General features: G+C 39.3%; 1 protein-coding gene across 1 annotated transcript in view; it reads left to right on the plus strand.

Annotated features, from left to right (window-relative positions):
• The first annotated feature begins 422 nt into the window (after positions 1-422).
• Positions 423-15,888, plus strand: part of LOC149575415 (myosin-15-like) — a 226,018-nt gene continuing 210,552 nt past the window's right edge. The window contains exon 1 of the mRNA XM_089815148.1: positions 423-1,057. Coding sequence (XP_089671274.1) covers positions 983-1,057 — 75 coding nt within the window. The 5' untranslated portion in view covers positions 423-982. The remainder of the gene's footprint in view (positions 1,058-15,888) is intronic.

Raw genomic sequence — 15,888 nt, forward strand, 5'->3', positions numbered from 1 at the left:
GAACAAATCAGTATCAAAAGTTCAAAAACAGAATTTGAAACCCACAATCATCCAGTTAACGGGCACGCAAGGTAATCACTAATTAATAAGAATAATAATAAAAAAACAAACGGCGACCTTACAAAATATAATCTCTATTAACCTTCGTTATCCCCATTTTCAGCTAACTTTTCCGTCTGGAGAGCTTCTCTATATTTGGCGCCTTAGTTGGCGTTCAAACATGACTTACCGTTGCCCCACATAAAATTCTGCAAGTAGTTCAAGTTTATTGACGTTAAAATTCTGTCCCATAGGCTATTTTTAGCCTCGTGGACATTAAATTTTTATCTATCTATCTATCGTGATCGAATGAATAATGGAATTTTAATGACGGTCACGGAATATTAAATCGTTGAAAAAAGGATTCAAAGGCTCAGGAGGAAGAGGACAAATTTATCGAGATCATGTATTTATTGCGCAAGGGAAAGCTCAGGAGCTTGAGGCGGGAATACGAAACGAGTAAACTGAGTAAACGAGAAACCGAGAATATCCACCATTCAGGTGGAATTTGAAGCTTTCATTCATTGTAACGAAACATATAGCTCGCCGTTTTGAAGGATTTCCAGTTTTGGCTCCATTTCTAGGGTTTATTTTTATTTATGGGGCTGCGGTTCCTCTGAAATTGATTCTTCGAGCTCAGAGGATAAAGCTACAAAATTAGCTCAAAATGGCTGTCTACAGGATTTAGAATCTGTGAAAATGTTCAACGGGTCATCAGAGCATTATAGACTAAATTGAAGCTGTTTAGTCACAGTGTGAAAGGAAACAAAAACCAGTAAAGGTGGAGCGAAATTATATGAGGGTAATTGTACATCCTCATGCGCGAAATGATTGGCCGCTGTCCTTCATTTTTCGCTTTCTATAGAACTCTGATGTATAGTATATAATCTGGTTAGAATTGGAGTCGAGCACAGGACAATATTTAAATACGCTAAGCGGGAATATGTTGAAGAGGAAAATTCAGAGGGAGGATAGGCAGATGACGTGCAATAATGGAGGCCAAGATCACAGTGGAATGGTTTGTTATCAGTCTTTCTTACTACTTTCTTACCAGTTACGCTTCTTGTATTTATTTTCACTGTTATCTACTATATTGTTACTTGAACTCTGCACGTCTGAAGCTCTAACAAATTAGATAGTCAGACTAACCTTATGGTTAGACGAAGGGCGTCCACGGTAGATTCCTCCTGAGAAAGATTTTCGGAGCAATCAAATCGCAATCAGATCCCAGCGAAAAAAGAACTTGCAGCACTGAGAGCAACTTCTTTTCCACTGTTTCGCATTTAAATAAAAACTATAAGTAAAATTCAATGTAAAACAAGTACTATTCCGGAAGTGCAGCAGGGAAAAATCCTTCCTAAATTTTCTGTGAGCATTCAGCGGCTGCTCCTCAGAAGACTTTCAATGCGTATTCGCCAAAAAGTTGGGGGATGGTCTTTAAGTGCATAACTACAGTTATACAGTATGCTTATTATGAAAATTAATTACGGAACACCAACCAAATTGTATCACTAGCCATGGATTCCATCCCCGGTTACTGTAGATAATATTTTGCTACTGGTGCCCCATACAATTTACCTGAATGTAAGACCTATAAATGAGAAGCCTTCCCTGGATAGTTCACAGCAACGGTTTGTGTCCGACAATTTTCCTTAACATGGGTTTCGCAGATACATTCGCAGTAATTTATAGGATAGAGGTCTCTCAGAAGATAGGCAATATGATTCGGGTACTGACTTTCCTGTGATTTTCTGTTACGCATAATTTTGTGTTTGGAAAAAAAGAAAAGAAACAAATAATCGCAAACAGACCATTCAAAGTCTTCTCAATTGCTAAAAGCAGTCCTTAAAATATTTTCTGCTTAAACTTTACTAGCAGTAAAGTTCCCTAGCTCACGCATGGTAGGTAAAGAGCTGTATCTTAAAAAAATGTGGTCCATTCGATGGGTGGATTGTTTGTTAGGCCTCATAACAACATTAGCCAGCCCTAACTATACAGCTGTGATGGCCCATGATTTCTATATAACCCAAGATATTGGTTAGGCCCAGAGGGTGTGGAGTGCAGTGGGGGATTGAGCGGGTCCTGTGGTGTGTAGGTGGAAAGAGGACTGCCCTACTCAAGGTGGATGGGAAACAATGTCAACTGTATACTCAGATGTATGTTTGGACCAACCACATACTCAGATGTATGTTTGGACCAACCAGATGGGTGGTTTGAAGCTCCATTCACAATGTGGTTATATTGCACAGGTGGCTCTGCAATGGGCTTAACCGTAGTTAATCCTAACTGCTACTGATTAATCCATTTCACAAAGTGTGTTGAGGCTTATTAATTGCCTACTATGCTTCAGAGGGATGTGTTCCCTGTGTTTTTTTGATCTGCACCCTCCCTGGTATGGTATGGGAACATAGGGACGTCATTTTCCCATCCTCCCTCTTGTGCCCTTCTCCGCTAAATTCAGAAATGGTCCCCAAAACGGCTCTGAGAGTGGTCGGGACAGTGAGAATTCCTTGCAACAGTTAGGGCATTCATAGGAGTTCCCTAGCCATCCCGTAGACTTCTAGCTCTCCCCTATGGCCCAAGCCATTTTTGGATGTCCAATTTTAAAAAAACAACACATTTTCAAATTTGAAGAAAAGATTGGTTGGTTCACAAGGACACCGAACCACATATAACAATACAAAAACCTAATCTAAGCACAAAGTAACCAAAAAAGAACAAAAATAAATTCATTTTCAATTTTTTCACATTGGCAAAGGAGAAGAGCAGTAAGAGAATGAGTGAACAACAATTGATAGAGGAGGTTAGGGAATCACTATAAGACCTACCATCTACTGATGATGGACAGATATATTATTATGGACTTCTATGTTTACTATTTAGTAGTTTAGTTATAGTATTTACAATTTAATATTTCATGTCACTTCATGCTTGAAACTTGGCCTTTGAGCATTTTTGCTATGTATATATGCCATATTGACAATGAAAGCATCTGAATTTTGTTTTTTTGCTTATTGATTCACTTGTGAAATCTCAATTCAAGTCTAATGCTATTTATTAACCTACTAAAATGTCTGTCATGAATGCTTTATCAATGTTAGGATATGCATAGTTGAAATCATAGTTACAAGCCTCAGGGTCGCCTTGGACTCGACAAGTTGGGTTCAAGCTTAGACTTAGATTTCGTGTTTGGTGTTTGGACTCGACAAATCAAAAGATCCAATAAATTTAAAAGTTTTTAAGGATTTCAAGCTTTTTTCATGCATCATTTACTCAATTAATATCAAATACACAATAATTGAGATAAATGGAAGCTACTTTGCACACATACACAAGTTTACATAGATCACATAAGTATACATGCAAATTTTGGAAGGAAATAAGTTGAACTAAATTACACATTAGAAATATAAATAGTGTCACTGTCAAATGTCTACAATATTCGTAGAATATGAAATCCATGGAACCAAAAGTTTAAAACATGTATTAAAACAAAACCTAGAGACCAAAATACTAAGGCTCATCCTTAGAGTCAGATCCCTCACACGCAGTCTCAGTATCCTCCACTGGATCTCCTTGCGCTCTAGCCTCCTCCTGTGCCATTGCCACTACCTTTGCCTCTCAATCCACTTGATCAACCCATTCCAGGTCTTCATCATTGAAGATGGGACCATCAATCTTAGTGTTCCACTCTCAATGTGGATCAATCTCCTCTAATATGATAGATGCGTTCGTGCCCAAGATCTGTTTGTGATGAAGGTGAAGGTTGTAATGAGCAAACACAAGATCATTCAACCCTTTTCACTGCGGACTTTTTGCACTTCTTTGAGTATATATGCTCAAACAAAATTGTATTCGCATCCTAAAGCACTACATGACTAGTTCAAGATACGAACTTCAATCCTTTGTAAATTTGGCACCATAGTACCAATCATCCTCATCGTGCATCTGAAACAAGAATTTAAAAATCAATTCTATAACTTTGACTTTATCAATGTAAAATGCCAATGGTAATAGAATTAGAAACTAGAATCATAGGTTTTTACCTAGCATCAATAGTGTCTGAGTTTTCTTGCATAAGTCTTGTGAGAATAAATCTCCTTCTGCATTCTTATATATTTCTAACTCACAAACTACATTTGCTCGAACTGTTTCGCTAGGTGACATTCTCCCTAAAACATCATAGAGCCCCACTCCACACCTCATTATTGGCCTTGAAACCCGAGATGAATTCAAATGCTAGATTAAGTTAGTTGGCAACTGCATGTATAGGCTTTTAAAGTAGATTGTGACATTGTTGATTAATAACATCCCATATGGGACCATATTTATTCCGATTCTTTGCGTAAAAATATCTAATGGCCTCTTTTTACCCTATCCATGCCCTAAAAAATGTATAATTTTGAGGGCTTCTCTCCATCAACAATTCTTAGGAGAACAACAAGAAGCTCTATGAATTGCAATAATTGTGAAAGTTGAAACATTAAACTTAAGGTTTAAGTTTTACTTTAAAAAATGAACAATGAACATAAATAAGCATGAACAAAAATGATGAAATGAAATGGAAATGAGGACAAAAAGGAAATTTACCTACACAATCTCCTTGGCTGTTTGTCAAAAGCCACTCTCATCAAACATCTGATCAGCTGTCTAAATTCCCGTGGTCGTCATGCCATCCACACCTCACTTACAAACAAGTGCTTTAAATCGGCCTTGGATTGAAGGAATGATCACAATGTGATAAAATTTGTTGCAAATTGGGTGATCTCTAGACGAACCAACTCTTTTTTATTTTTGTACTTGCTCATATGGTGGAGGATCCAAATATTATTAATACGAATTTACAAATACTCCTTTCTTGCTCTTCACATGTTTTTATCCAAGGCAATTTACCAAGGTCCTTCAACATGAGGTCGATAAAGAGAGCAGCACAAGCGGTCCAAAACAAGTGGCACTGCCTCTCCAAAAGAAGTTTATCTGCAGTAACATAATTTGCTGCATTATCTATGACTATTAGTATCACATTATCCTCACCCACCTCCAACACTTTTTCCAATACCTCACAAAGATACTTAGCACTTTTTGTTTTCCTTGAAACATCAATTGATTTCAAAAGCATTGTGGCACTTGAGGAAAAAGAACAATTTAGTACAATCATAATTTAATAAACTTAATTACTAAATCAGTAGTTTATTATTAGTAAGTACTAAGTAAGTACAAGTTTGTAGTCAGAATACAGTAACTATTGTGTTTAGTACTTGTTAAAGCTAGTTGGGTTGGGTAGTTAGGAGGTGAGGGAATGCATCGGTTGGTTTTTCCAACCAATCGACCCTTCTATAAGTACTTGGAATATTATCAATGTATGCATGATGTTTTTGGTATTAATGAAGAAATCATTTCCTCGTCTACTGGTATTGTGGTATTAATGGTACATTCTATGTTTTACTTTCTGTGTATCTCAATTGTATTATTTTGTATGATTAGTATATCTTTGTGAACTTGAGTGATAATTCCACTCTACATTTTTGGCAATGTTGCCAAAGTCCGAACCTAGAGGTCGGCAGGATGGAGTAATGGGAAGGCCCTTTGTACCACTCATACAAGTAACAAATAGTGATGGAGAAGAGGAGGAAATAACCAGGGAAGATCAGTTGACATGTGATCTGGTGACGGCCTGGGAAGTTGCGGTCGATTAGTATGTATGAAGGGAAGCTTGTGAGAAAATGGTCCTTGAAGGTATGGTACACGACGAGCTTTCGATGCCACCAACGGTGTACGATCTCCTGGGAGAGATTCTTCGTCTGTTGGCTCGTAATTTGTTATGAGTAGAAGAGGAAAGCGCTGAGACACAAAGGGAATGGAGGAGATACCAAGGACTCCAACAGTTTGTGGAAAGGACCAAGGAATGCGAGGAACGTGAAAATTCCAAAAAGGGAAACATATAATAAAACCAATTCATGCCCATGATTCCAAACATATATCCGAGCCGAGTACAAGGAGAAGAAATTGAGGAAGAAGTCACCTTGAGGACACTACGTCTCCAACAACAAGAGGTGAGACGTCTTAACTTGAGGGGAGGACAAGGGGATTCCACCAAAATCCAAGAAGGGTTGATCTAGCATACAATCGAAGGTATTGCAAATTTGGTCATCGCAAAGACACCAACAAGGAAGTTAGGATACAGAAATCTAGAGACGCCTGCACGAAGAGATCTCCGATATGAGAAAAGTCGGAAAGAATAAGATACTTTTAGTAATCAAGAGTCAGGTTCCTTGTCGAGAACGAACTTCGAGTTAGGAGGAAGTGTTCCATTGGGAGGGAGTGTGCCATTGGGAGGAGGTGTTCCATCGGGAGGAGGAGTTCCATTGGGAGGAGGTGTTCCATCAGGAGGAAGTGCTCTATCCGGAGGAAGTGCTCCATTCGGAAGAAGTATTCCAACAAGAGGGAGAAAGCCCCACATAATGGCAATAGACAAACAAAAAATGCCAAGGTTCACGGGGGACGGCTCGGAGGACCCTGCTCGCCACTGTAAAACATGCATAACAATATGGCAAGTGAACGGAGAAAATAACGTAGCAGAATGGCTAAAAGCTTTCTCGACCACACTAAGGGGTATTGCCATTGATTGGTATACCGATTTGGAGGCAGCAAAGAAAAACACATGGAATAATATCTGCACAGCCTTTGAGGAAGAATTCAGACTCCTGAGGGATGATGATGAAATAGTAATGGAGATTTATAACACAAGACAAGAAAAGAGTGAATCTGTCAAAGCCTATAGTAGAAGACTAAGAGAGCTGATAGGGAAACTAGACAACAAGCCGACAGATGGACTAAAGAAACGATGGTTAATTGAAGGCTTAACATCGTCCCTTAGGAAAAAGATGAAGATAGTCCCACCATTAACCTTTGGGAATGCGTGTACTCGTGCCATGGACATAGAAAGCGAGAGTAAATCTTCCAAGGCAAGAAGGCATGGAAGCATGAGTGAAAGTTCCGAAGAAAGCGAAGAAGAATCCAAAACCATTCAAGCCCTGAGAAAAGACTTGAGGCAATTGATGAAGGAAGTGGCAGGGAGTAAAGAAGAAAAGAAAGAAGGGAGAGAACTTTGGTGTACTAACTATGAAAAAGGCCATACAAAAGGAGCATACCCAAAGAAAGCATTTTGTGAGATTTGTTAGGTACTGGGGCACGGAATTAAAGATTGTCCCTACAATTTAAAAACAAGGAGTGCTCAAGTATTCCTAACCCAAGGGGAGCAATCTACACCACCCTCTACTCCTCCGAAGAATATAAATATGGAAGCCTTACCAGGAGGATACAAAAATAACAAGAGAGGAAGTAATAACAATAGCAACAACAACAACAATAACAACACACCACGACATCCACTCCTATATGATTCCAAGGGGAGACAAATGATCCAATGTAGAAGATGCAATCAATGGGGACATTTTGCACGAGCTTGCCAAAGCAGAGGAGGACAAAATGGGGGGATGCTTTGTAAATGGTGTGGGCCTAGCAATCATGAGGATGCGAATCGCCCGAGACAGAAGGGGGTAATTATGTTAGACATTGAAGATCTAGAAGGTGAAATTCTTGTGGTCAGCAGGATGCAAGCCAAAAAATTAACCTATCCAGATGCTACTACGAAGACAGAAAGATTTTAGGGAGCAAAGAAAGACATTCAAGATAGCATGGGAGAGGAAGGAAAGATAAGGCCGGAAAAGCCTACTTCGAGTAGGGGTGTACCGAATATTGTGAGGCAAGTACTAGAAACTACTATCCTAGTGAAAGTAGGCGATTTATTAGAAACATTACCCCAATTGTTGGTAGCACTAACACAAGGGGCAAACCCGAAAGGGACAACCTCAAAGAAAGAGAAGGAAGGAGAAGTACGAACGTAAGACAATACCTTGTTCACTATAGGAATGGGGAGAATACCAGCGGTAGTAGAGATGGAGATACTAGGGTGCAAGCTTTGAAATACTATTGTTGATGGAGGTTCCAGCATAAATATCTTATTAGAAGAAATATGTAAGGAAATAGGAAAACCTACACTTTGGCCATCGACATTTCAACTAGTGGGAGCCAACCAACATGGAATCAAGAGTATAGGAACGCTGATGAGACAGAAAGTCGTTGTTGGTACACAACAATTTTTTCTGGACTTTGTGGTTATCACTTTAGAGAAGAAAGGGTACGATGCTTTATTAGGAAGAGGATGGTTGGTCGTAGCAAAAGCTACCCATAATTGGAAACATAACACTCTATCTATTAGAGTCTGAAGGTAGAAAGTATATCATAGATTTCAAGAACCAGTTAGTAAGTCAGGACTTGGCATCAGATTCCGAAGGAGAAGACTATGGAGGGATGGAACCGGATGAGGAAGGAGTGCTTAGATTAGGGGATCGCTCAGAAGATGACACTAGGGCTTCTTACTATTAAAGTTTCTCATCAACATAAAATGGAACAAATGTAAAGACAAACAAATGTAATCAAATTGGAAACCAAAATATGATTCATGAATGTAAAAAATTTAGAAAGGTAATACAAAAAATGTAACTTACCTCTTCAAAATTGCTAAAAAAAAAGGAATTACAACTCAAATTTGTAGAAGCCTCCTACAAATGCTTCTTTTAGCTCCTCTCAACGTGTGAATGCAAGATACAAACTTGCACAAACAATCAACAATCGATATATGAGAGCCAACCGATTTCTAAAACTCCAATATTCTTCTCTCAAGCCTTTTCTCTCTCTTGTTTGTATTTGCAAGTGATGGAATGACCTTTTTAGGTCTTAGACAAAACATATAAACCCCCAAAACAAATTAATTTAATAATTTTTTTATCTGTTGCACTTTTTATGTTTCTGGCTGCAGTAGAGTTTGACTGCTGGGACTTTGCGAGTCCGGTTGGGACTTTGTGAGTCCGGTCAGGACTTTGCAAGTCTTGGCTGAGTCTGGGTCCAAATCCAAAAAACTCTGGAAGCCAGGCTCCGCTTGACTCACATAGTACATTGGTTGAAATCTCTCTCTCTCTCTCTCTATATATATATATATATATATATATATATATATATATATATATATATATATATATATATATATATATATATATATATATATATATATATCCTTACAGTTTTAATAGCTGTCCCCTATTGTCCCCTACAAACTGGCCCTAAAGAGTAGCCATAGCAGAAACACGTCTGGCCATCTCCTCCCTGAAACTGCATGGATATAGGTTGCCTCTCATTCTTGGGTCAAGGTGCTATTTTCCCCTTAGCTACACATTTCAACTTACATATGGTCATGTGCACCATTAAATTAAAAGCAGTAGTCCCTTCAGTTAGAGCAGAATTGTGCGCGGACAGGTTCAGCAAGGCCTGCCTACAATCATGCCATGGATGTATCACCAATTGAGAATTAGATGGCTGAAGATTGAACCCTACACTATAGAGAAGTACTTAATTCCCCATGATTCTGATTTGTTTATCATAATTAAGTTGTAATCTCATTCTAGAAACTCTTCAGAGTTACCCATACAGACATTTTAAACTTAAAGGCATTACCCAATCTAGACAAAAGAATGCATCCCTGTTACATTACTCTTCCCAACTTTTTCTCTTCAGGTAGTGAGTGCATAGTTATTGGCATGTTATCTGATCTCTTTCATTGATATGGCAAGTCCTTCATATCCTCATAATCAACAATAATGTTTTAGTAGTTAGTGTTAAACTATTATTTCTGAATATCATTAGATTCAACAAGTGTAATAAACATTCAGCCTACAACAAAATGTTCAGAGTTTTCTAACCTAAAGTAACAACAATTGAAGAGAATTACAGACCTGCCTAAGATTGGTGTCTACTTAGCCCATTGCATGAATGGGAAAGTTATTTAAGCATACTTTAAAGAAATGGAATGAAGAATGAAAGATATATCAATACAGAAAAAACCTAGAAATATTAGCAAATTGATAACATTGTTAGACAGAATTTCAGAAATCTTGCTATCAATAATTTCTTTTACTAACAAAACTTTCAGGTTGCAATTGATTGCATTAGACTTTCTCATACAACAGGCTTATCAAGTAGCACAGACCTATATTCTGTATAAATTAATAGGACCACAAGGAGTATCCAATATGTATCGTTGCAGTGAATGCAGCATTAGCTTAATCAAGAAAAACTACACCAAAATTTAGACTTTTGCGCTGATTCATTAATAGCTAATGTATCAAAATAAAGATCAAACTTTATGGAGATGTGTACTATTACGAAGTAATTGGAAAATATTTGTTTGTTATTAACAGAGACTGAGAGGTCATTATATACAAAAGAATGGAATGATGTTTGCTTAAGAAACAATAGTAAAGAATAGAAACATTCTATTCTAGCTGAAAGAAAGCTAAAAAAGCTACAACTAACTAAAGCTAACTAAATATATACAATAGATTACCATTAACTAATGATTATGTATTATCGTAATACCCTCCTTTAATGGTTAATCTATCTAAAACACCAAGCTGTCCTCTGAATTTGACAAACTTATTTGGACCAAGAGGCTTGGTGAGAATGTCTACAGTCTAATCTGTGGTAGGAACATACTGCAAATCTATTGTGCCGTCTTCAACCAGCTGTCGTATGTAGTGACAATGAACATCCACATGCTTGGTTCGTTTACGGAAGACTGGATTTTAGGCTAACTTGATAACGCCTTCGTTATCAACAAACAGAGTAGTTCGTCCTGCTAGTGACATCTGCATATCTCCAAGTATCCGACGAAGCCAAACAACTTCACATATTGCCTTAACAGTCCCTCTGTATTCGGCCTCTGTAGAGGAGAGAGAAATTGCTTGCTGCTTCTTACTAGTCCATGTGATTACACTAGATCCTATATTGAACACATATCTAGAAGTTGACTTTTTATCATCAACAAAGCCTGCCCAATTTGAATCTATGAACCCATTGAGTCTAGGAGTAGAACTTTGAGAGTACAAAAGTCCATCACATAACGAAGCACACGCTTTGCTGCCATCCAATGTTCAGCCTTAGGAGCTGTCATAAAGCGAGAGATGTAGCTGACTGCAAAGCTGATGTTAGGCCTTGTAGCAGAGAGGTAGATGAGGCTGCCTACTAGTTGCCCGTATGTAGTATCATCAACGGAAGGAGAATTAGATTTTGAGGATAACTTGAGACCTTTCTCCATAGGTGTAGATGCAGGCTTGCAATCCTACATACAAAATTTGTCTAACAGAGCCTTGACATATTTGGATTGAGAGATGAATATATTGAAGACTGTTGCCAAACTTCAACACTTAAGCAATAATGCATGAGCCCAAGGTCAGTCATATCCAAAGATTGGCATAAATTTTATTTGATTCTCTGAATCAAAGATGCCGAGCTGCCAATGATGATCATATCATCCACATAAATAACCAGAAGGATGTTGTCACTATCAATAGTCTTGTTGTACAAATTTGAGTCTGAAGAACTCCTCTGGAAGCCTTGATCACTGAGGTACTTATCAATTTTTATGTACTATGCCCGAGGTGCCTGCTTCAAGCCATAGAGAGCTTTTATCAATTTGAGAACCTGATGGTCTTTACCAACAACCTTGAAACCAGGAGGCTGCATCATGTAGACCTCTTCACGGAGATCACCATTCAGGAAAGCACTCTTGACGTCCACTTGATGGACTTTCCAGCCAAACTATGTTGCCATTGGCTATGACCAATTTGATGATGCTCATTTTGGTAGTAAGAGCAAAGGTCTCCTCATAATCAATGCCCTGACGTTGAGAGAAACCCTTCACAACTAAATGAGCTTTGTACTTATTCAAAGTACCATCAGTTTTTTATTTAATTTTGTAAAGCCATTTGCAACCAATGGGTTTCTTCCCTGGTGGAAGATCAGAAAGTACCCAAGTGTTACTCTTCAGCAGGCTCTGGTGTTCAGATGTCATGGCCTGTTCCCACTTTGAAATTTCTTTAGCCTCGGAATATGTTTGAGGTTCAAATACACTTTGATTGTTGGTCATGAGAGCAAATTTAACAGACTCTGTAGGTTTGCTCTTTTTCCGAGCAGTTCTCCCATCAATGAGCACATCATCACGAAGATCAATAAATGTCTTAGCCCACCACTTAGGCCGAAGAGGAGAATGACCAACATTAGTAACAAGAAATGCTTGGTGATTAGGTTCCTTATTAGAAAAATCTGGATCAAACTCAGGTGAAGCATCTACAAATTGAGGTGATCCTGTAGGAGAAGCTGGAGGTGTCTGTAAAGGGATCATTGGTATAATTGGAGCTGTAAGAGGTACTGGAGCCCTCCCATTAGGTGGACCTAATGGAAGCTTAACTCCCAAATCATGAGCCTTCATAGGCTGGTTTGCTAGATCAGGAACAAGAGAAACATGCATGAATGGTCCTCATTGCTCATCAAAGACTACATCAACGATTGTAGATGAGACAAGATGTCTCAACATTGATTAGGCGGTAGGCTTTGTGAAGACTACTGCATCGAGCAAGCATGAGTTTCTGACTCTTGGCATCCAACTTGGTGCGTGATGCATCAAGGATCCAAACAAAAGCAAGTGAGCCAAAAACCTTCAGGTGACTGATTCTGGGCTTGTGACCTGACCAAGCCTCTTTTGGAGTTTTACCTTTGACCGCCACTGTGGGTGACTGGTTTAAAAGATAACTTGCAATCTTGATTGCTTTTGCCCAAAACTTCTTTGGAACATGTTTGTGTTCGAGCATGGATCGAGCCATCTTACTGATTGTTCTGTTTTGTTGTTCAATGACACTGTTCTTTTGTGGTGTGTGGGGTGTGGTTAACTGGCGTTTGATGCCATGAGTATCCAAGAAGCTAGATAAAACATTAGAACAAAATTCCCCCCAATTGTTTGATCTAATTGTAATAATAGATTTCCCAAACTCTTTTTCAACTAAAGGTTTAAACTTCTGAAATAGAGGAAATGCATTTGATTTCTTTTCAAGGAAATACACCCTCATTTTTCTACTGAAATCATCAACAAACAATAGAAAATACTTGGACCCAAGAATAGGAGTGGCCATAAGGCCACAAATATCGGCATGAACAAGCTGAAGTACTTGAGAAGCTCGCCATGAATCGCCATTGAGGTGTGCGATTTTGCTTCCCCGCTTAGCATGCATCACAAAATCCAAGCTGTTGAGTTTGAATCTCTGACAATCCAAGAACAAGCTCATCCCGAGCAAGCTGTGAGAAATAATGCACATTTAAGTGCCCATATCACTAATGCCAAAGTGTGCTAACAGAAGACCACCAAGCAGCCATAGCTAAGTCCCGAGAATCACCAGAATCAGTAAGTCTAAAAAGACCATGGTCCTCAAGACCCATTGCAACTGTAGACTGAGTCGCCTGATCAGTGATGGTGCACTGATGTGAACTGAAGGTGACATCCAAGTGTAGAGAATGTCGCAGTAACTAACTGACTGAGAATAGATTTAGATCCATCCTTGGAACATAGTACACAACGATGAAAATGAGATTCCTCCCAATAGATTGAATCCGAATGTTCCCTTTGCCGACAACAGTGTACTCTTCTCCGCCACCAAAAATAACAGAATCTGTGTAAGGCTGGTAGTCAATGAACTAGTCACTACGGTGGGTGAAGCGAGGAGGCACCTGAATCATTGTACGAGGCAGATGACTTGACATGATTTGCAGGTCTTTTAGCCATGAAGGTGTAAAAGGCAGATTTTGTCTGCTCAACGTGCTCTGCACTCTTCGCTTTGGGCTGCGAACTTGATTGCTTAGATTGTGTAGCTAAGCGCTTCTGACATTTAACCTTCATGTGCCCAAACTTGTGGTAGTAGTTGCATTGAATGTTCTTTCGGGAACCATCTGATGCTGGAGCAGAAGACTTCAGCTAAGATGGTTGCTGAAACTTGCCTTTATCCTTTAGAAAGGATTTAGCAACGAAGGCTTGCTCTGTGGAGGTGGAGGTGGAGCTGCTACTAAATTGCTGTTTCCACCGATCTTGCTGAAGCAAAAGTGTGTAGAGATCAGTGAACTTCAAATAAACACTAGAAGACGTGATGTTGAGTCTCGATAAAATGCTCATAGGACTTTGGTAAACTTTGAAGAGTGATAACTTGATGCAGGAGCATCCAGAGGTATAAGGGCAATCCTGTGTCACCCAAAAAAATGTACTTAGACTTAGTTTCTGTTTCATGTGTTTTCATTTTTGGACACCCATTTGGGTCAAATAAAAGTTCCAACTCTCACAGTTCCACTATCAGTGTGCTAGTAAATCTTGAAAAAATAGGAGTATGTAATTGGGCCATCATTTTGGTAAACTAGAAGGTGTGAATTGGCTAGATGAATGTAATTGTGATTTAGAGCATTCCAGAAAAAGAATCAGGTCAAAAGGCCCCACAGTTTGAAAGTTATTGCAGTTTTTCGGGTTTTGGAGACCTCCTAAGAATGCTTCAAAGTCAGGTTAGGGGCATTAAATGACCTCGAAAAAGGTCGAAAAATGGGGGACGAGCGAAGCTGGTCCATAGGGCTATAGAGCGCTTCGAGAGCTTTCCGAAAATGTAAACGGTTCGTCAATCGGAGCTACGGTTCAAAAGTTATGCTTCCCGGAATTCGGTTACCGTTTCTGGATTCTTCTAGATTTGCGTCGACTTCTAACGCAGCTTCTGGAGCCTTCTATTTGGTCGGTGGATGCCTACTAGCACTTTCTAGAATGTATTCCTAGCCCTTAACCCTCTGGGGTCTATTTAAGGAGATTCCTGGCATTGTGAAAGGCAGTTCGGAGTGGAGTTTGAGAGGAGGTACTGAAAGGAGAAATTATCTCCACATTTATGCTATTGTAAGCCCTTAGGGCATGTTTTGAAGTTTATTTTCTCTATACTGAATGTACTAGCTTATTTTTCAGTTAATACAATTTCCCTTTTTCTGTTGTGTCCATTCTGTTCTTGGCTTGTGTCCCCATCAAGTGGTATCAGAGCTGGTTTTCCTGAGTGTGTAGACAGAGCGCTGACTGTGAGGCAGTTTGCACCAGGACTGTGTGGTTGTGGGTTCGAGTTAGAAGATGCCTCCACGAAGAGAGCGTGGCAGAAGGGCTAGAGCTATTACTCCCAAGGAGGTTAGAGCCCTCGAAAAGTAGGTACAGGCATTGCAAGAGGAGCTCCGTAGAGGAGCAAATGTTGCCGCAGATGACGACGGTGAGGATGACAATGAAGAAGAAGAAATGGGACCAGAAGGGAAATTTGACGAGGAAGTTCTGAATCATGCAGAGGAAAGGCTTTTTAGGGCCATTACCAAGTTTGGGAAAAGAATTACAATTGAAGTGGGTGTATTTTCAGGAAATCTGAAACCAGATGAGTTGATTGATTGGATCAATGAACTGGAAGAATACTTTGAGTATGAAGATATCAGGGACCTAGATAGGGTTAAGTTTGCAAAGGCCAAACTGAAAGGCCATGCCAAAATCTGGTGGCAAGAGGTTCAATTGGAAAAAAACGGAAGAGGAAAGGAGAAGATCACAAGATGGGATCGCATGGTGGACAAATTGAAGAAGCAGTTCATTCCTGTGGACTACGAGCTTGATTTGTTTAAGAAGATGCATGGGTTAAAGCAAGCAGGAAGATCAGTCCAAGAATATACAGAGGAATTTTACCGACTCTTGATTAGAGCGGGGCATGCAGAAGCAAATAAGGAGAAGGTTGCTCGTTATATCAGTGGGTTGCGACCTAGCATTTAGGAGGAATTAAGTCTGGTAAGAATGACCAGCGTTGAAGAGGCATACCAGTTTGCCCTACAAGTTGAAGAGAAGCTGAATAAAAGGTTTGA

This window comes from Cupressus sempervirens, chromosome 2 (genome assembly GCF_028749045.1).
Source record: "Cupressus sempervirens isolate cs-2001-9-10 chromosome 2, ASM2874904v1, whole genome shotgun sequence".
In the NCBI taxonomy this organism is placed as follows: domain Eukaryota; kingdom Viridiplantae; phylum Streptophyta; class Pinopsida; order Cupressales; family Cupressaceae; genus Cupressus; species Cupressus sempervirens.